The 21,842-nt window shown below is 31.3% G+C and overlaps 1 protein-coding gene across 1 annotated transcript; it reads left to right on the forward strand.

Moving 5' to 3' along the window:
* Nucleotides 1-704: 704 nt before the first annotated feature.
* LOC149240688 (cysteine-rich receptor-like protein kinase 42) lies at nt 705-5,230 on the forward strand. Its single transcript, XM_089370280.1, has 7 exons — nt 705-1,572; nt 1,769-1,906; nt 2,001-2,140; nt 4,010-4,220; nt 4,319-4,553; nt 4,640-4,784; nt 4,901-5,230. The coding sequence occupies exons 1-7, from the start codon at nt 705-707 to the stop codon at nt 5,228-5,230; spliced, it is 2,067 nt and encodes a 688-aa protein (XP_089226406.1).
* The last annotated feature ends 16,612 nt before the right edge of the window (nt 5,231-21,842 follow it).

Genomic DNA, 21,842 nt, shown 5'->3' on the forward strand with positions numbered 1-21,842 from the left:
CATTGGTGAGATCATCAATACGTGGCCTCCTTAGATTACTCAATGAGGATCGAATTTTTTAACCTTCATTTAAGCATGCACACTACTGAGATCATCAATATTCCAACGCGTAGTTCGTAGTCAACGGAAGCAATCATTCATGCGCCATGCATGGATAACCCTTCCTATTAGTTATTTAAATATTTATATTTTAAGGTTTTGTCTCTTTTATATTTTCAATACAGAATAAAAATATGTTAGATTTATTTCTATACTTTAAATGACAAGAAAATCTAAGAATAATAGAATCAAACAGATTGCATAAGATCTTCTATTTAAGTTATTATATTTTTGTAACAATTTTAAATAAAATATAATGATAATTTAATAATATATTTTAATATTATATACAATAATTAATTTAAAAATAATTATGATTTTAGTAAAAAATATATTAAAATTTAGTCAAAATAAAATATTTAAAATTTTTTCCTTAAATTAAATTTATTTATATATTTAAAAATATAATTTAAATAATAAAAAATTTCAATTTAATATAGCCAAAACCATTTCATTTAATGATAAATTGCTCAAAATTATATATATAATTCCCTATGCATTAAATTTAAGGATATATGAAATTTGCCATTGTCAAAGAATACCAAACTGCTAATGAATGCTGTAACTGGAATTTGCCAAACCAACACCACCGACTAATTTAGCATATGGCAAAGAATCGCGCTGATGCCCGACAGATGGCGATGATGATAAAACGATTCATCAATACCATCGTACTTATCGTAAGTTTGTGTATTCTTACACCCCTATCAGCTGCTGATCCCTACAATAATATCATTGTGGAGTTTTGTGAGAGTAGCGAATATACGAACAATAGCGCCTTCCAGAGTAGTCTAGACCTGGTTTTGGACTCACTGGTGGGGAACGTTTCTGCCCGTGGATTCGATATATCTAGTCATGATGACGGGCAAAACAACAACAGTACGGTTTATGGGCTTGCACAATGCAGGGGAGACTTAAATTCCTCCGATTGCAAACAGTGCGTGGCGACTGCGAGTACGACTATTATATCCGGCAATAATGGATGCAACGGAACTCCTGCATCTGTTCTAACTTCTGCAACTATTATGCTGGACGGCTGCTTCTTAAGTTACGACAATCATAGTTTTTCCAACAATTTTAGTGACAGAGCCGAATACTATGTTGGGTGCAACAATGGGGAAAACAGTCAGCCAGAGTTCACAATCACTATTCGGGCCCTGCTACAAAATGTTCTGTATAAAGCTGCCAAGAGTCCCAGTCTTTTTGCTGCAGAGGACGAAGCTCCGCCTTATAACTCGACAGACCGTATCTACAGCTTGGCGCAGTGTTCGAGAGCTCTGTCCAGAGAAGACTGCGAGGCGTGCTTACAGTTTGCGTTGTCCAAAATATATTACAACTGCACAGCTGGAGCTCTTGGGTCACAATTCGCATCTGCGAACTGCTATTTGCGGTCCGAGGTTTATCCATTTTTCAACACTTGGATTCTCTCGCAGTCTACGTCGCCGGCTCCCCAAGAAAGCCCTCCAGAATCCAGTATATTCTTTTACATAGCTTATAATTATCAGGAATATAGTGGCAGTTCTGTGAAGACATCATTTTAGCGAAATAAAACACAGATAACTATATATGGTTTTTAATTATCAAGAATATCGTGGCGGTTATATAAAGTTTTATTTTAGTGAGATAAAACAATGGCAATTGTCTGAGAATTCATGTTCAAATTTTGCAGAGGCAGGAAGATCTAACGTGCTTCGGATAACCGTCGGCGTAGTAGCAGCTATTGCTGGATTGATTGCAGCCACATCTCTTTGCAGATGGAAATCTTCCTCTCGTCGGAAACACCTGGAATATCTTTCTCGAACTGGAGGTCTTGAAGTTGCTAAATATTCAGCGTGTTGTATGAACTGCTTTCCCACTTCTTTACCGCAAGTTAATTAAACGCCCTGCAATTATTTTTGCAGGCGACGCAGGAGAAATTAGCTTGTCTGGGAGTACAGCGAATCCGGAGCTTATTTTCAAATACGATACTTTGAAAAAGGCAACATCTAATTTTAACGCGCAGAAAAAGCTCGGGGAAGGTGGTTTTGGCTCTGTATATAAGGTTAGCATTTAGTGTTAAATGCAGTGGTTTTGGCTCGGTATATAAGGTTAGCATTTAGTGTTAAATCCAGTTTAACTTTATAGAAAAGCTTTGGAAGATAATCACATCCAAAGTCGTGTGTGGAGGGCTTTTCAATCAGCCAGTGGAAATAGCAACACCCTTTTTCAACCAACTAATTTTGACCACAGGAAGGGGGTTTTGACCACAGGAAGGGGGCTATAATTCACTGTATTATACTTAACCCTTTTTCAAGCGACTAATTTTGACCACAGGAAGGGGGCTATAATTCACTGTACTATACTTAACCCTTTTTCAAGCGACTAATTTTGACCACAGGAAGGGGCTATAATTGACTATACTATACTTAGAATTTGAATTTGACTAGATGAAGGGAAGGGGAAGTTTATTAATTACCTAGTTAAATAATTAATTAGTTAATTTGTTATATTTAATAATTTTAATTAAATTTCATATGTAATTTATTATGTTTATTAATAGTTATTAAAAATTAAAAAGACCAACCAAGAGATCAAGGTTATTGCTAAGATTGCTCATTTTCACCTCAATGAATTTAGGGAGGTCATAGAAATCGAAAGAAAGCGGAGCAATTTGTTGGATCCCTGCCCTCTCCTCTCCGCCCCTTTCCCCAACTCTCCCTTTTCCCCGCTTTTTTTCCCTCTTAGTTTTGGGTGTTTCCTTTCTTTTTTATTCCTCGGCTGGTGTATTGTTTGAATTCCCCTTTGTTCCCCTCTCTTTTGATTTATTATCTCTTTTTGCTGAGGTTAGGTTCTTTTTAAATATTTCTTTTTAATTCAAATTATTTTATTAAAATTAATAAATTTGTTTAAAAACTGGTATATTTAAATTATATAAACCTATTAAAAATATTAATTGTTTAATCTATAATAGTTTTAATAACTCGTCCATTTAAATGAAATCAAAATCTAATGAATAAAAAATAATCTACTAAACATTTATATTTTTTCTGAATTTACCCCATAATCCTTCATTTATGTGAATTAAAGGATGTTAATGCATATCTGTTTAAATAAATATACATGGGAAACAAGTTAACCATTATATTAAACTAACTAATTATTTAATCAATAATCTTGAATTTTCCCTGAATTTATCCAATAATATTTAGTTTTCTCATAATATTTTTTTTCGTTTTTAACAGATATATTGAGTTACATATAGAATTAAATCATTAAATCTAACAAATTAACTTATTAATTAATTAACCAACCAATTATTAGACATTCACCGCGCTTGATAAGAAGATAATGCATATCCATTGAGGCGAAACAAGTTATCAATTAAATTAAACTAACTAATTATTTAATCAATAAACTTTAATTTTACCTTATTTTTTCACATATAATTTACTTAGTTTGAAATTGGAAAAAAAAATTAATAACTATTAATTGATATAATGAGTTACCTGTGAAATTTCATTAAAATTATTAAATCTAACAAATTAACTAATTAATTATTTAACTAACTAATTAATAAACTTCTCTTTCCCTTTTCCTCTGATCTACTCAAATTCAACTATAGTCTAGTCAATTATAGTTGTTTCCTGTGGTCAAAATTAGTTGCTTCTTCCTAGCCATGTGAAAGAAAGGCCTCTCTATTTAATTTGTTGTTGTGATCTAGTTCTTCTTGTCGATGAACCACACTTACTGGTTCGAAAAGCCTGGACAAATAACTTTGGATGTGATTATGGCTTAAATTTTTTTTATAAACTTGTTATGGATCACAGAATTCTCAATTCAGCAATTTAACTTATTTTAAATGATATGCCATGGTTAAGGGAAAAACCACAGAAATATTTTTGACTAGCAATAATGTTTTTTTGATTGGTAGGGGGACCTACCAGATGGCAGCCAGGTTGCAGTGAAACGGTTGAAAATAGGTTCAAGTCAAGGAGATGTGGAATTTCTGAATGAAATAAATTTGATCAGTCGTATTCAGCACAGAAACCTAGTGAAACTACTTGGTTGCTCAGTTATAAATTCAGAAAGGCTGCTAGTTTACGAGTATCACCAGAACGGTAGCCTCGACAATATTATATTCGGTAGCTTCTCCCTGTTTAATGGCCGCACAGATTCTGACTTGTTGGAGTATTGAGATTGTGTGTGTACCTTGCTAATGTTTTTAGTGTATGTTTTGTAGATGAGAAAAAACGCCATTTACTCAATTGGAGACAGAGGTATGAAATCATACTTGGAACTGCGCGTGGGCTGGCTTATCTTCACGAAGAATCTGACATTCGAATAATTCATAGAGATATTAAACCAAGCAACATTTTACTCGATCATAAACACAAACCCAAAATAACGGACTTTGGCTTAGCCAAGCTTTTTAATGACGATAAAACCCATGTCAGCACTAAAGTTGCAGGAACTTTGTAAGTATTCTATCTTCAGTATCGTTCATATAACTTTGAGAGGATTATTAAGATATGGAGATTTCATTGTACAAACTATTGTGCAGCGGTTACCTGTCGCCTGAGTACGCGTACCGCGGACAGCTAACAGAGAAAGCAGATGTATTCAGCTTCGGAGTGCTTCTACTTGAAATTATCAGCGGGAGAAAGAATCAGGGTTTGCCTCAAGACACGGAATTTCTCATCGAACGAGTAGGGCTAATGTGGATCTCATCTTTGAAGTAGATGATATTTTCAGACATGTCCATAGAAGTATGAATCCTTTCTAACTAAAGCTCTATGTTTTGTTGACAACGGTGAATTAGCAGGCATGGAGACTGTATAACGCAGAGAGAGCCTTAGAAATTATGGATTCTACGTTCGAGGGTAGCTATTCGTGCGAGGAAGGGATTAGAGTGATTAAGATTGGTCTTCTGTGCACTCAAGCAGCTCCGTCGTTGCGGCCTTCAATGTCTCGGGTGGTGTCGATGCTGACGAGCGAGAGAGAGTATCTTCCTTCGCCCCCAACGCCTGCTTTCATTGATCTGGATCGTGTTGAGGCACCTAGTTCTGACACAACATCAAGCAGTACAGTAACTTCTTCCTCGATGTCCTCCGATATCGATCGTACAGCTTTCGATCTTCATCAGGGACTGTAGCGCCAATCTGAGAATCCGCCTACGCATTTTCGCATTGTATTGTCTTATCTTATCATTGTACTTCTCCGCACTTATCATACTACTAGGGTAATTTAAAGATCAGTGATAAATCTGGAAATTGTTTAGTTGGAGGACGAATATGGAGGGTTGCTTAAAATTAAAATATATCTTGCTCTTTTGTAATTGATTCACCCTAATATGCTTTTTTGTAATTGATTCATCCTAATATCCATCCGATGAAATACTGTTTACTCATTTAATTTTTAAAGATAAAAATGTTTTGTATTTTACCTTCATTTCAATCCATTTTTAAAGAAGAAACGCCCTTAATTATTTATGTTTTTTAATTGTTTCTATATTTTTGGTGCAATTATAAGTATCGATAAACTGAAATACTTTGAAATATGGTTTAGTCCTTCAAATTTTATAAATACATTTATTTGTATTTTGCCTTCATTTCGGTCTTTTTAAACAGCAAATGCCCTTAATTATTTATACTTTTTATCCTTTTTAATGGTTGCTTTTCCCATATTATTTAATTCTAAGGTAAAGCAGTTTTGATATAAAAACATTGGTTTTTTAATGATATTTTAGAATCTAATTCTATTTTAAGAAATTTTATGAGAGAATAATTATTTTATGAATTTAAATTTGTTAGAAAAAATATTTCAAATATAACATTTTTAAATATTTATATTATTAAAAATTAAAATATATATATATATATATATATATATATATACAAAAATAACAAATATATATAAAATAAATAAATAATAAAAAAACTCACTTTACCCAAAAAAAATAAAAAATCCAATCAAATAAATACAAAAATCTAGAGCCAAATAAATCTTAATTAAAACTTAATTTACAAAAATAATTTCTCGAAAGAAGAGATTTTAATTAGTCCTTGCATTTGAGTATAAGATGAGAAATTAAATGATGATGATGATGATGGTTAAGGTCTACTCAGACCAAACGAAAGAATCAAATTATTTAGTTTGATTTAAGATTTTATTCTTATGCTCAAAAAGCTTGGAGAGAAGCCTCCTGAGCTCACGACAACATAAAAGGCTAGGTCAGTATTGCAACAAAGATTTTGAAACTGAGATCTAATGTAGTTGTACGCGGGGCACTCTAAGAGGAAGTGATTTTCATCCTTGATATTCGTATTCTCACAGAGATGGCAAAACCTTTCCATCCATGGTGTTTTAGGAACTGCCCAACCACCCATTTCACTATGGAGCTCATGAGAGTTCATTCTAATCTTGGCTATACTAATTTTTTTCTTTGAGCTAGTTAAAATGGAGAGATATTTTTAATCTTCTAGGGTGAGGTTGATGACTCCTTATAATATTTGTAATGTCCCTTAATAATAAATAATAAATAATATAATATAAAATTAAATAAATAATAAACAATAAATAAATAATAGTAGTAGTAAATAAATAATAAATAATAATAAATTAATAAATTAATTACATGCTCTAAAAAATTATAAATAATAAATAAAACAAAAAAGCAGTAAAACTATCAAAAAGTAAAAACAAAAGAATAAAACAAGAAACTAGTAAATTTGCATGTTGACACATGGAGTGTGTGCATGTGGTTCCCCTTCCAATGTTTGCTATATTTAATAGATGGGGAGGAAGATGAGAGGCATTCCATCATTCTATGATTCCACCATCCATTCTCTTGGGAGAATACTGTTGTGAGACAAGGAATACCCTGGCAGTAGTACGTTGATTGAGAGCTCGGGGATGGCCAGTTGTAGCAAGATTTTTTGCAATTGAGCCTACGGTTGGGTAGAGAGTCGTCTCCAAAACTTTGTTGAATATGGACTGATCAACAAATTTTTTTTCAAGCTACAAGAGATCAATGAGGTAATAGATACAAATCTGCTCGAGAACTTGATTGTAAAACTCCCCAAATGGCTTTACTTTAAACCTTTAAATGCCTCAAATATTTGACAAATATATTCTCAGAAATGACCACGAATTTGATAACAATATCTGAAAAATTTGCTCATAGATTGGAGGAGAAAGGAGGCCTAGAAACCCTACGACCTTGATGAAAATATGTCAGAATAAACTCATGGCTAGCCCAAACATTTCCTTAGAAAATAATTAACAAAAATATGGTAGTTCGTAGAAAGATTAGGCTCTCCAAAAAAATATAATTAGCCCCTGCAAAATTAATGTTCTCACATTAGGTAGAATAGATGTGCTATATGCCTCACACAGAACCTGTCAAAACAGTAAGGGCTATATCCAAAAAATATATGCCAAATTGAATAGCAAAAACCTTTCGATAATTGATCTCTTTCGAAATTGATGGAGTTCAGTATTTGATTGCAAAATGGGAGAATTTCAGAAGAAAAAAAAATTAAGTTATAATTTTGCAATCTTTGTGATTGAGAAATAAATGGTTGACAGGCCTGTGACCCTAAAAAAAAAATTAGAAATTGATCTCTTCAAGCCATAAACAATGGATTCTTGTGAAATTTTGAGTTAAATGGCTCCAAATAATTAATAAACCCTGAACGACTTTCCAGGAAAACGATCCCTTGCTCAGAAAAAATAAATAAATAAATTAATGAATTAAATAAATAAATAAAATAAAATAAATAAATAAATAATAAATAAAATAAAATTAAAAAATAAAAAAATCTACCTCTATAATACGTCCAAAAGGGAATTTTCATTCAAGTAAATATGACGGCCTCTTAATGTTTGCGACTCCTCAAAAAAAAGAACCACTGTGGTCTCAGTGCAGATCCCCAAATTCAATGTCACCAAAGACTCTTATCTCAAGTAAAAATTCATCCTGTGAATAGACGTCGAGAATCCCAACAAGAAGATGACCTTTTATTATGATAACTTTTTTTTTTTGTAAAGGTTTCAACATATAACCTAAATTTGGCAGACAACTTTGTTCCTAGTTTCTTTCCATGGGACGAAGAACATCGCAGTCTTGAAAGTCGATCTAAAGAGTGAAAACCTGGCCCTTGGTGCCTGAAATCGACATAGTTAAAGGGGAAAATCATGCTGGCCGTGGATTGTAGATTCGCGTGAGACTGAAGATGGGGAAATGGAATTCCCATGAAGTCGGGATGGACAAACTAATTTATGCAACTCCTAAGAACTTTTACAAGAAGAAAATTTATGCAGTGCCTTTAAACTTCCATGGTACTAGGCATAAGATAACAACACGTAGATAGTGATAATTAAATACGGTTGGAATCAATTTGCTTGCAGAGGTTTTCATTGTGAAATCCATGGAATTCTTTGGAGATGATGTGATTAGGGAATTGCCAGCATTTAGGCCAACAAAATATGTATCAGCCACGATAAAAAAATTACTGCAATTAATAGCTCTTACCACGATCAGTCGATTAATAGCTCTAGCTGAAGAATCCATGACAGAAAGACTTTGGAATGACCTCGTTCTATGAGAAGGAGAAACACATCTGCACGCATGCATGCTTTTTGGGTAGTCGAAATGGAAATCTTGACCCCTTTATGTATTTACGGTGGTTATAATAGAAATCTTGGAAAATAAAATCTGAAATTAGATTAAAAATTAGGAGACCTCATGCTGTACTATTAGAACCAAAAATCCAAGATCCGCATTAGGTCAAAATTATCATCACTCAAACAGATCTGTAGATCTGGAAGCCACACTAAAACAAAAACCCATTTAGATCATTAAAAATTAAGAAAAATCCAAAAACAATTAGGCAGGGCAGAAATCACATGGGAAATTTCGCTCAGAAATGTTGACGGCCTCCCCAAAAGAAATCGATAAATCATTTAGATCAAATTTTTCTATATTAAAATGTCTATAGGCCCTAAGAGTTGAACCGGCTCTGATACCATATGTAACAGCCCCGAAATAAAAACATGTAATTTATTATATTAATCATGAGACTTATAATCAACACGCAATTTATCAACTAATTAACATCAAATTTCAATAAATGAGTAGAGACACTTACCTGTGGCGATGATGTTTGTCACTTGTGATTTCGGGTTGAACGCTAGTTGAATTCTGCTAACTGCAACAAAGTTTTGGGGACGAATCTCCACCCAAACTTAGGTTCAATTGCACAAAATTTCGTTACAACTGGCTACCCGCAAGCCCTCAATCAACACTACATATGCTAGTGGTTCCTTTGTCTTGTATAACTCTTGAGGGCTATGGGACCATCTTGAGGAGGCCAAGTCCCTAATATTGAAGGCTAGGTGCCTAATATTGTATTGAGATGTTGAAGTCATGTATGGGTGTAAGGACTTCGATTCCTGGGGTTATGCACCTTAGTGAGCTGTGGAGGGAGTGGGCCAACCTTGCAAAATGCCCGGTGACATTGAGCACTTTACCGGATGCTTGCCTTGGGGCAGATGAAGTCTGAGTCAGGCGAGAGCCTTGAACTAAGATACAGACTGAGGAGGCTTATGCCTGAATCCGAAAGTGGAAAAAATGACAGAGATTCCTTGGGATTTCCTGGTTGTTGTGAAACTTTCGATGCTTGCTGGTTATACTAGTTCAGCAGAAGGTGTTGGGACTGTTATATGAAGTAATAAATAACGAAATAAATGTAATGTCCCTTAATAATAAATAATAAATAATGAAAATAATAAATAATAAATAATATAATATAATATTACATAAATAAATAAAAAGTAACAGTAAATGAATAATAAATAATAATAAAATAATAAATCAATTACATGCTTTAAATAAATATAAATAATAAATAAAACAAGAAAGGAGTAAAAATATCAGTAAAGCTATCAAAAAGTAAAAACAAAGAATAAAACAAGAAAGTAGTAAAGTTGCATGTTGACACATGGAGTGTGTGCGTGTGGTTCTCCTTCCGATGTTTGCTCTATTTAATAGATGGGGAGGAAGATGAGAGGCATTCCATCATTCCATGATTCCACCATCCATTCTCTTGGGAGAATAGTGTTGTAAGACAAAGGATACCCTAGCAGTGGTACATTGATTGAGGGCTCGGGGGTGGCCAGTTGTAGCAAGATTTTGTGAAATTGAGCCTATGGTTGGGTGGAGAGTCGTCCCCAAAACTTTGTTGCAGTTAGCAGAATTCAATTAGCGTTCAACCGGAAATCACAAGTGAGAAACATCATCGCCACAAAGAAGTGTCTCTACTCATTTATTGAAATTTGATGTTAATTAGTTGATAAATTGTGTGTTAATTATAAATCGCATGATTAATCTAATAAATTACATGTTTTTATTTCAGCGCTGTTACAATATCTTAATTTTCTTTTAGTTCCTAAATCTTTCTCACACCACATTTTTTCTTTGAACTTAGAAATAACAATATTTTTAATATTATTAATGTTTTGCAATGCAACATTTTCGCCGATCTCCCAATAACTTAACCAAGCTCTCATGTCTTTATACCAATCTCGTTTATCTTAATTTAAACTTATTTATAAGATTCAAATCATATTAATTAGTCCTTACAATTGAATATGAGATGGTAAGTAAGACTTAAAATCAATGGTTCTTTATTTAGATGATTGTATTTAAGATTGCTCTCCCGTTGAATAAACCAGTCGATGGATTTGGGTAACGTGTTCTCCTTGAAGCAAGTGATTTCCCCTTAGAGAGTAGAAGAGATGCTAATTACATAGCGGCAATATAAGATATAGCGTAAAATAAGAGACTCTCATTCCAGTGAAGAGTATGCGTTTGGTTATTTCGCTATGTCACTCTAGTAAACGCTTATAGCTATTTTTCTATCCTCACTAGTCCACTTTCTTCCATACTATACCGCTTAAAAGCTTTAGTGCACCATGGTTACCTTTTCATTTGAGAAAGTTCTATTGAAGAAAAAGTAAAAAAGTTTAATTTAGATTATAATAAAGATTAAAATATTTAATTTTTTATATATTTTATTTCATTAAATTAAAAAAATTATATCAATTAATTAAATTTAACTATTTCCTAAATATTCTAAAATCTTAATCTAATTATTAGTAGTTATGGAGGGAATCGCAGGAATTTAGATTTTAGTAAATAAGATATTTTTAATACTATTCATAAATTAATGATTGAAATTTATTATTGATGTTGAATTTTTTTCGTTGTTTGGTATCATAACAAAACCATGTAAAAGTGAATTTGGATGGCTAATAATTTTGTTACATGTTTTTTAATTTGTATATATGTCTAACTTATATATTTTTTTTAATAATAATAATAAAGCTATAATTTAGTTATTTTTTATGATTTTTTTATTTTTATTTTTAGCAACTTGAAATGTGTCATAAAGTTCCTCTTTGATATTTGTTTTTATTTGTCAATCACTTAATTTATATGGTTGTCCTAGATTTAGTTTAATTTGATTGACTTGGTATTTAGTGACAAAAGTTGATTCACATTGCTACCTCTAGGTACTTAGGTATTCCGCTTATGTAAGCATGGATTAATCGAGAGGATTTAAATCTTCGGTATTATAATTTATTCAATGTTTAATTCTAATTATAATTAGAAACTTGTTATTTTCATAATTGAATGAAAATTATTAAATTTGGTGATCACCAAAGGGCATAACTCTATTTTATGTTTTTTTAATAGAAAGGGCTGATGTTGATGTATTATTGGAATGTTTTTTGTTTTTATTTATACTTACATGCATGTTTATTATGGAATTGAGCTTCCAAAATGTTAATTTAATTATCAATAATTATAGGTGGATGTTAAAGATTTAACTTCCATATAATATTTTAAAATATTCTTAGTAGCATACACAAATCAAAGGTTGAGATTTATCTCTAAAATGGTTATGCCCCTATTCCTATTTCAATTAAATTGATTAATTAAAAAAATAATATATGATGAAGTAGTGTCACATGAAATGAGTTATGGTTTTTGAGGTAAGTGGTATTGATAAGCCATGTTATTGTAACAAAGTCTATTTACAAATTAAGAATCTTCATTGTAAAATAGGGTTAGTCTTTCTCTAATAATCATCTTCAATATTTTTTCAAATATACTTATATAGATAACTTATATATTAAATTGTTTTGTAATTAATAATAATAATAGTTTAAAATAAAATTATTGCTCCTATATTGAGTGCTGCAATTTTAAATATTAATGAATATGTTTTACGATTTTTTTTATACATATTTTTTTCCTTTCTAAGATTAAATAATTGAACAAAGTCTATTTACAAATTAAGAATCTTCATAGTAAAATAGGGTTAATCTCTCTCTAATTAATCATATTCAATATTTTTTCAAATATACTTATATAGATAACTTATATATTAATTTTTTTTGTAATTAATAATAATAATAATTTATAATAAAATTATTGCTTCTATATTGAGGGTTGTAATTTTAAATATTAATGAATATGTTTTACCTTATATATATATAAAAAAATTATATATATCTATCTATATATATATATATACATATATATATATATATATATATATATATATATATATATATATATATATATATATATAATTTTTTCTTTCTAAGATTAAATAATTGAACAAAACTCTATTTAAGAAGGGTGTCATTTCAATCGATGGGTTATGTTCAAGAAGGGTGCCCCTTATTCGGTTGTGGCAAGTGACAAAACAGACAATGAGGAATCATGTCATTCAAAAGGGGAAGATGGAAGCCTAGGAAAGGTTGAATGTTGCCAAGAGGGGGAGATAGTTCTGTTCCCATGGGATGGAACTTGGGAGGCTCAAAGCCACTATGTTCTCTCAATTTCCACATTATAAGTTATATCAGTAGCTATACAAGGCATTAATGAAAGGTAAATTATAAGTTTCATTGATAGATAAGAGGAGGTGTACATGGCGTCGAACATTTTTGCAGCTTGTTTTCATTAACGATATCAAAATTGAAATCATCATTGTTACCAACATCAAAGTTTATTATTCATGGTCCTATGACATCTAAATAGAAAAGTGTTTAATGAACTAGTTGAGGTTTATATCGATACAATATGAAATAGTCATGAAAGGAGGTGCCTCATGAACTCGTTGAGTTTCATATCTAGATAGTATGAAATAAATAAGAAAGGTTTTTTTCTGAAATTGCCGAGCTAGTTAGAGAGTAGACAAAAAAAAATAATGCACCATGGCACAAGAAAAGGAAGTGAGAAATATCCAGATTCAACAACTCCATTCATGCTTGATTAACTTGAGTTGAATCCACTTATCGTCCTTAGTAGATATGTTTTTTTTTTGAACTGAAGAAATCATGCCTGGAGCAACTTTCAGACATACATAGTCCTGCCTAGGATTAGATCAACTCTCATGCATACATAGTCTTACCCAAGAATGGACCACAAAATCTATGGGGACCAAACCTCTCCTTAAGGAATGTTGTGACAGGACATTTGAAGCAAAGCGCAAAAAAAGAAAATAGACTTGGGTGTAGTGGAAATGCTAATGAAATTCTAATCTTTGTGACACATTGGCATGTCAATTTGCGTAGCCAATGTTTATGAAAGGTGGCTAAAAAACCCAACTTTGTAATTCCTCCGAACAATTTGGAAGATCATTGTAGATAAATGAAAGACCATGCTTTCAGTTGCAAGTTTGTTGGAGGATGGCCTATAGAAGAAGAGTTAAGAGCAGTGGATTCAATATAAATGGAAACCTCAAGGAGAGATAGATTTGAGATTATCAATGAAAGGGATTTTCACAGTAATTTTCACCAACATTGAGGATAAGAATAGGGTTTATGGGGGCGGGCCCTATTTATTTAATAATGCAGTGCACTCGGAATAATTCTTTAATCTAGGAAAGGAAGAGCTTTTGATTGCACTAGTTTAGGTGAGAATCTACACTCTCTTAGTGGATTTTTGGATTCCATAAATTTTGGAAGGTATTGGGAATGTATTAGAAAAATTTGTCAAAGTATCAGAGGTCACTAAGTATGTATGAAATGTATTATGTGAGACTCTCATTTATATGAATATTTTGTAGCCTTTGTCAGAATCAATTGACCTTTAATATTAAGAGGAATGATGGAAATAAACTTTAGGCTATGAACATGTACCGTTTCACTGTCATCACTATTACGAGAGAAAACATCTCTTCATAGATTGACCAATTCAGAAGAAGGAACAACAAGGTTTCGAGTTGGCATCAAATGAGGGTTTTACTAAAGTTCCTTCTCGAAGGCGGACTAATTGGGGCAGAGCTACTAAACCTATGAGGAAGATTGAAGATAAAAATACCTTTGCTGCCCTAGAAAAGATGGAGGAGGATTTATCCTTGTCAGATGGTGTCTTAATGATAGAAACAACCACAAAATATTTAGGTGGAAAACATACACAAAAGAGAAAAACACTAAACAAGGAAATGAAGGAGATGACGACAGAGTATTTTGTTAATCCTCCTGGGATTTCAAGAAGTAATGAAACTGATAAAGGAGAATTTTGATACCCTAGTAGAAGATGAATGGATTCTATTTTATCTTCTTAATGAAAGAACAAAGGGAGATCTATGTATAGGCTTATCTATGTTGGAAGAATAAAAGTCGTCAAAATATAGTAGTGGGTATTGAGGTTCAACTAGTTCCATCAAACTTGTTAAGGATATTAAAAGGAAGGGTAGAAAGGTGGCGCATGAATTTCTTTAGAATAATAGGGAAGAAGTGATCAATTCTAGAAAAGAAACAATGATTTTTGAGTTTTTCTTGCCATTAAAACAATTATCACAATGAAAATCATAACTTGGAATATTCATGGTTTAAATAACAAAGGGAGAGAACATTAATAATGGGAAAGGATTATAGCTGAAAATCTTGCAGTTGTGATTTTGCAAGAAACCAAGGTTTCATTGACTAAATTGTGTGAAATAAGCGCTAAATGTTGGAGGGGATATGAAGTTATGGAAATAAATGTCGAGGGTAGTGTTGGTGGACTAGAAATTTTGTGGAATCTAATGGAAGTTATTTTTCATGACTTGCTAGCAAGTCCCATAATATTGACTGGCAGATTTTATTACCTTGCGTCCAAAGAAATGGTGACCTTGATATCGATGTACGACCATCTTGTGGTGGGTGAGAAACATACTTTTTTTGGAAAAGATTAAGGTACATATAAATCTTATTTCTGACTCTCTATGGATTCTAGGAGGGGATTTCAACCTTATCAGAGTTGTAGATGAAAAAAGGGAGGGATTTGCATGTTGGATTCTGAATCAACCTTTTTTATTGAATTTTTGGAGAGGTTATGACTAGTAGATGTTCCCAATCTTAATGGTACTTTCACTTGGAATAATAGAATGGGGGGAAAACACCATGTGGGGAGTCATTTGGATTTTTTTTTAGTTTTTGAACAAGTTATGGACAAGGATATTTTCATTGAAGCGACCATCCTTCCTTGTCTTGGTTCAAATCATTGGACTGTTCAACTAGAGATTGACTTTAATGGAGCTCCTTGGAAAATACCCTTTTGCTTTGAAATCTTTTCGCTTCAAGTGCAAAATTTTGTAGAGAAGGCTAAAGCATGGTGGGAGGAAATTATTATGCAAGGTAAGAATAAGATGCATACATTTCATTTGAAACTGAATGAATTAAAAGCAAAGATTAAATTGTGGAATAAGGAATATTTTGGTAACAATTTGGAGGAGAAATAGAGATTGGAGTGACAAATGCAAGAAAATCAGTATCTTATGATCCTAGAAAGGCACACCTTAGAGTTACTGCTAGAGGAGGGGATCAAACTAAATATATTAGAATTAAGGAGTCAATAGGAAGAAACATAATGGAAACAAAAATCAAGAGTTTAGTGGTTGAAAGAGAGTTTTTTCTTGCAGATCTGCTTTGGGAATGATGGTTCTCAAGAGATCTCTTAATTAGAGTCCTCAACCTATCTCTCGCATGATTTTCACCCTTCTTATACATGGATCAGGACATGAGAAGGCTTGCTAAAGTTCCAATAACTGTAGATGCGCCTTATATACTCCCAGTTATGATAGAGAGGTGTATGAATAATAGTCTTACAAAAGAGCTGAAAGAAGATGCCTCCTTTCAAATTTTTGCAAAGACTCTAGATGGTAGATATCTCCTTATAGGGGTTCAAAATGATTTCTTGGTATTGGATATGAAACAAGAGATCTATAAAAGAATAGATATCCTAATGGAGATGCAAAGTCTAATCTATGTAGGAAAATCTCTTCAAGATGAAATGTTGCTCCCATACCAAGGAGTTGATCGAAATTCCTCAATCTTTGTCAATCTGAGGTTGAGAGGGGGTTTTCCTAGATCCAGTTTCCCCAAAGGATCAAAGTCGAATAAGGGACCAGTAAATGAAGGTACTTCATTCAAAGACATCCTTAAAGGGAAGTTTGTTGCATCGGCCAAAACATATGAGTCTCTCAATATACCCAACCCCTATATTGTGGAGCAGTTGAATCAAGTCCTAGCTTTGGCCGTAGATATCTCAGAAGCAAATGATCTACGTACAACATTTGAAGCCCAGGCAATCATATGCAGATTCAACAGTTTCTTGCCAAAACCAGTGGATCTATTTGAGTGGATCTTCACAACTTGGACAATTAATTGTGAGATTCACCTATATTTCGAGGGTTTCTTCATATTAAAGTTTGAATCATTGGAGGAACAAGAGAATATATTATGAGAGGGCCCATGGTTCTAGGGTAATGTGGGACTCTTTGTCACCCCATGGTTCCCAAAATTTGATGCCAATACAATGGTGGTATCAAGAATGCCAGTTTAGGTTAGACTACATAGCCTCCCTCTTCATTTTTGGCACCATAAAGTACTAGAAATACTTGGGAATCTCATAGGGAGATACATCAAGACAGAAACACAAAGAGTTGAAGAATGAATCTACACTTTCGCCAGAATTTGTGTGGAGGTGGATCTGAGCAAAGGATTGCGAGTTCAAATCCTCTTGACACATAACAAGTAGTGTTCGAAGCAACTCTTAGACTTTTAAAACACCGCTTTTAGGTGTTGAATATGTTGACAAATAGGACATATAAAAAATGCATGTCACGCGGCCAAGAAATTGCCAACAAGGGAAAAGAAGCTAGGAAAGAAGCCCAAGGGATGGCAATTTCTAGAGCAGCAGTATAAAAATGAAGAGGATGAGGAGGAAATAGGCCCCCCTACCAATGAAGCAACCCAAAATCCACAAGAAAGTGTAGAAAATGGGGGAGCTAATCATGAAGAATCAAGGACCCCAGTTCCAACAATGCAGTCAGAGAAGATCCCTAAAGAAAAGGAGAAGGGAGGTTTCAAACGACACTATGTATCTGAAAGTTCAGATTCTAGTATCGAACTTCCAAGGATGAATGAAGAGAACCAACTAGCACTAGTAATGACCACTCCAAATCAAGGAGGATGGCATAAGGTAGAAAACAAGAAAGAGAAAAAACAATAACTAATTTTCTTTTTGAATAGTTTATTTTAACTATATTGTCTCTCTGAACACTAATATAACTGAATGCTCTGTAAACATCTACAACATGTAATTTTGTTTTCATTAATAAAATTAGGATTTTTCGTTGGAAAAAAATAAATTTTAATAAAAAATATTTTAATCTTAAATATAAATAAAATATTTAAATACCCACTAAAAATATAATAATTTTATATCAATTTCATATATATATATATATATATATATATATATATATATAATTAATTGAAAACAAACCATCAATAAAAATATTAATTAGATATGTAAATTAATTTGATACAATAAAATTTTAAAAATAAATATCTGAATCATCAACCAAGAAACAATTTAATGCCTATAATATTTGAACAGGTGTGATTATGGAAACAATTTAATGTGTATAATGTATACAATATCTAAAACATTTCAAATGAGTATCATAATAGAGTATCGAATATCAACTATGTATATTGATTATATAAATTAGCTTCTCTAATTTATATACAATGAATCCAGAGCTGATTTTCAAAAAGCTCGAGGAAGTTGTTTTGGATCAGTCTTTAACGTGTGTGACAGACACCAAATTGGTGTATGAGACTCCTTTGTTTGTGGGACAAGGGACCCACCTCCACGAAGCGATTTGACTGCTAAGTCTACTAAGGCATACATACTCTACCCCCTCTGGTTTTGAACCTGTGATCTCTTAGAAAGAAACACATGCTCTTAACCATTAAGCCCACTCAAGTTGTATAGAGCCAAGGTTAAAATCCACCCTCACATTTTTGCATTGTGTTACCTTCGTTTAAAATTTGATTGCTCCTCATTGATCATACCACTGAAGGCGTAATTTAAAGATCAGCAATAATCCTTTAGTGGGAGAACGACTCCTATGGGAGTGTTGCCAAAATTTAAATCTATCCACCCTTTTCCTAGTTAATTGATATGACGAAATACTGTTTAATGATTTAAAATTTAAAGATATATATGATTACATTTTACATTCATTTCAATCATTTTAGCGCATAAATGCTCTTAGTTATTTATATTTTTTTTAATTTTTGTTTTTATTTTTTTTCCCTTCACATTTATTTACATATTTTAAATTTTAAAGTAAAATTTTTAGTTAGTTTAATTGGCAATGGTAGCAGAAATGAAGTCTTACTAAATTGGAACTTTTGGGTTCAAGTGATTCGGTGAAGTCTTCGGTTCAAATCTTGTGCTATCCCCTGATCTGGATCAGAAGTTGGACATGATGAAGATGTATTCCTACCAAATCTTTGGTTCAAATCTGAAGCTATCCCTTGATCGAAGTTAGACGTGATGAAAATGTAGTCCTACCAAACTTAAAAAAAAATTAGAATAAAACTATTTTAAAAATAAGAAGAAAAGTTCTAATAGTTAGATTTTAAAATGTGAATCCATTTTAAATAATTTTAATTAATAATATTAATTTTATAATAAAATTTTATCAATTTAGAAAAATATTTTAATATTTATAATATTAAAAATTAAAATATAATTTACTTAAATATATATTTATATTATATTTTTTTTTGGATAAAAAAAATATGATTCATTTAAAAGAAACTTGTAACTTCTTAATAACAAAAATGCTTAATTATTAAGATTCAACCCATTAAAATAACCTTTAAACTTTTAACACATATTTACCAAAATACAAAATTATTCCATTAAAAGATTTAATTGACACTTGTGTTTACGGAAAAAAGAAAAGAAAAGCTCAATCGAATAAATGCAAAAATAGTCCGACCAAACCAATCTTATTTTAAACTTAAACTTAGGTTATAAGAATATTCTATTGAAACACATTTTAATTAATCCTTCCGTTTGAGAATGAGATGATAAGTCAAGAGTTAAAGTCAAAGGTTCGAGATGCTTGATGGTTATAATATTTCTTTACACAAGTTATAATTGAAAAAAGAGTTTAATTAGTAGCTTTTGTTTCGCAAAAGTTTAATTAGTATTTTTTGTTGGCGAGCTTTAAGTTGGAGGGACTTTGCTCCATACTATTCATTGGATACATGAGTTTATAACCAATATAAACTGAAGTGCAAACGAAATACTAACTTATCAGCGATCATCCTATACAGACGGCATGTTATTGCCATCTTAAGGCTTTAAACATTTGCAAGCTACATTAATATGAATCATCTCTATGTTATATGGTTTGAAATTAATGTTTATATATTAATAATGGTTTTTATTTTGAAATAATTTTTTTAAAATTTTAATTTAATTATTAATAATTATTAATTGGATGGTAGAGATTTAATTTTTATTAAATATATTATTTTAGTATTATTTGTCTTATATTTTAATAACATCCATAAATACAAAGTTAAAATTTATCTTCAAAGGAATTATGTTGTTTTTTTTAATTAAATAAATTAATTTAAAAATGAGTCATATGAGTTTCATATGAAATGATTATACTTTTTTGAACATTTGGTATTGATAAGCTATCGTATTCACCTATAGTAATGTAACAAAGTTTCTTTACAGATTAAGAATTTCCATATTATAATAGGGTGAATATCAAAGACTTGTTGTTTATTGTTGACTATGGTTAATCATGTATGGACATGTTGACCAACTCTCATGATAGGACAATATGATTGACCTAGTTAAATATCGTTGACTAAGATAACTATAGTTCATCATCACTCACATTCGTTTGATTGTCATATTATGACATGGATGTTCAATGCATCTTAATGTCATTTTTGTTGCTTAAAATAGATAAATTTGTATTTGTCATAGTGTGACATTAGTTTATATTTGTCATGTAGAAATGTGAATATCTATTTGTCATATTATGATGTTAATCTTTTTGTTGCCATATTGCAATAAGGATAATTGTTTGATGCAACACAATGTCAATCTTTTTGGTTCCTCAAAATACAACATGAATTTGTGTTCACCACATCGGAACATCGATTTATATTCAACATATAGTGACATCAACATTTGTTTGTCACATTGAGATGGCAAATTTTAGTTTTTATCTTTAGTGTTTAGTTATTTACATATCTAATTAATATTAAAAAAATTGAAAAGAAAAATTATGATTATTTTACTTTCCTTTATTCACCATCAAACCTTATTAATTTATCAATATTTACTAACTAATTAATTTTATTTGGTCAATCATTTAACTATAGATGATTATGTTTAACCATGATGACATCATTAATAATTTTTAACCATAGCTAACCAAATTTGTACATGGGAAAATATGGTTGACCTACTAAATTGTGTTGACCATGGTTGACCAAGATAACTAATTTTTTCTTGGTCACATTGGGACATTGATTTATATTTGACACATATTGACATCAACATTGTTTGTCACTAAAATAAAGTTTCTGTTTTCCATTTTAGTGATTTACATTCCTTTCTATTTTATCTACATTTCGTTTATATAGTCAATACCGGTTTCTCACATTATGACCTCACTGTTTTTATTGTCATATTGCAACAAGGATATTTGTTTCACACACTGTAATGTGATTTATTTGGTCTTTCAAAATACAACACTAATTTGTGTTTATCACTTTGTAAAATTGACTTACTTTTTTCACATAATGACATCAAATTTGTTTGTCACCCTATAAATTTGATGTCTTTTTCACTACATTAGTAGATATGGTCATCAACCGTTTCAATTTATTTTTGCCACATTGTGACATCAATTGATATTCGACATGTAACAACATTAATTTTTGTGTTTGACATTACACTTTCAATGTTTTTATTGTTACATTGCTATATAGATTTTTATTTGCCACATTGCAATGTAAAATTTCAATTTTTATCTTTACTCTTTAAGTATCTACACTTCCAATTATTATAAATAAATAAAATTTCCATTTGTAATTATTTAACTTTCCATTATTTCAACATCAAACTGGTATAATTGATTAATATTTATTAGTTATTTAACTAATTGAACTTCATTAATTAGATATAATTGATTAATATTTATTACTTATTTAACTAGATAACATAATTGAACTTCGTTGATTATTTCATGAAAAGATAGTGATGTTTATATCTTAAAAACAAATTTTAAAATAATATATAATTTTTTTTTTAATATCAAATATATATAGCTGTCATATATCAACCATGTTTGTTATAACATTCTTAGACT

Source organism: Pinus tabuliformis, chromosome 8 (assembly GCF_031772625.1).
Source record: "Pinus tabuliformis cultivar Carrire ecotype Pingquan chromosome 8, CPIR1, whole genome shotgun sequence".
Taxonomy (NCBI): domain Eukaryota; kingdom Viridiplantae; phylum Streptophyta; class Pinopsida; order Pinales; family Pinaceae; genus Pinus; species Pinus tabuliformis.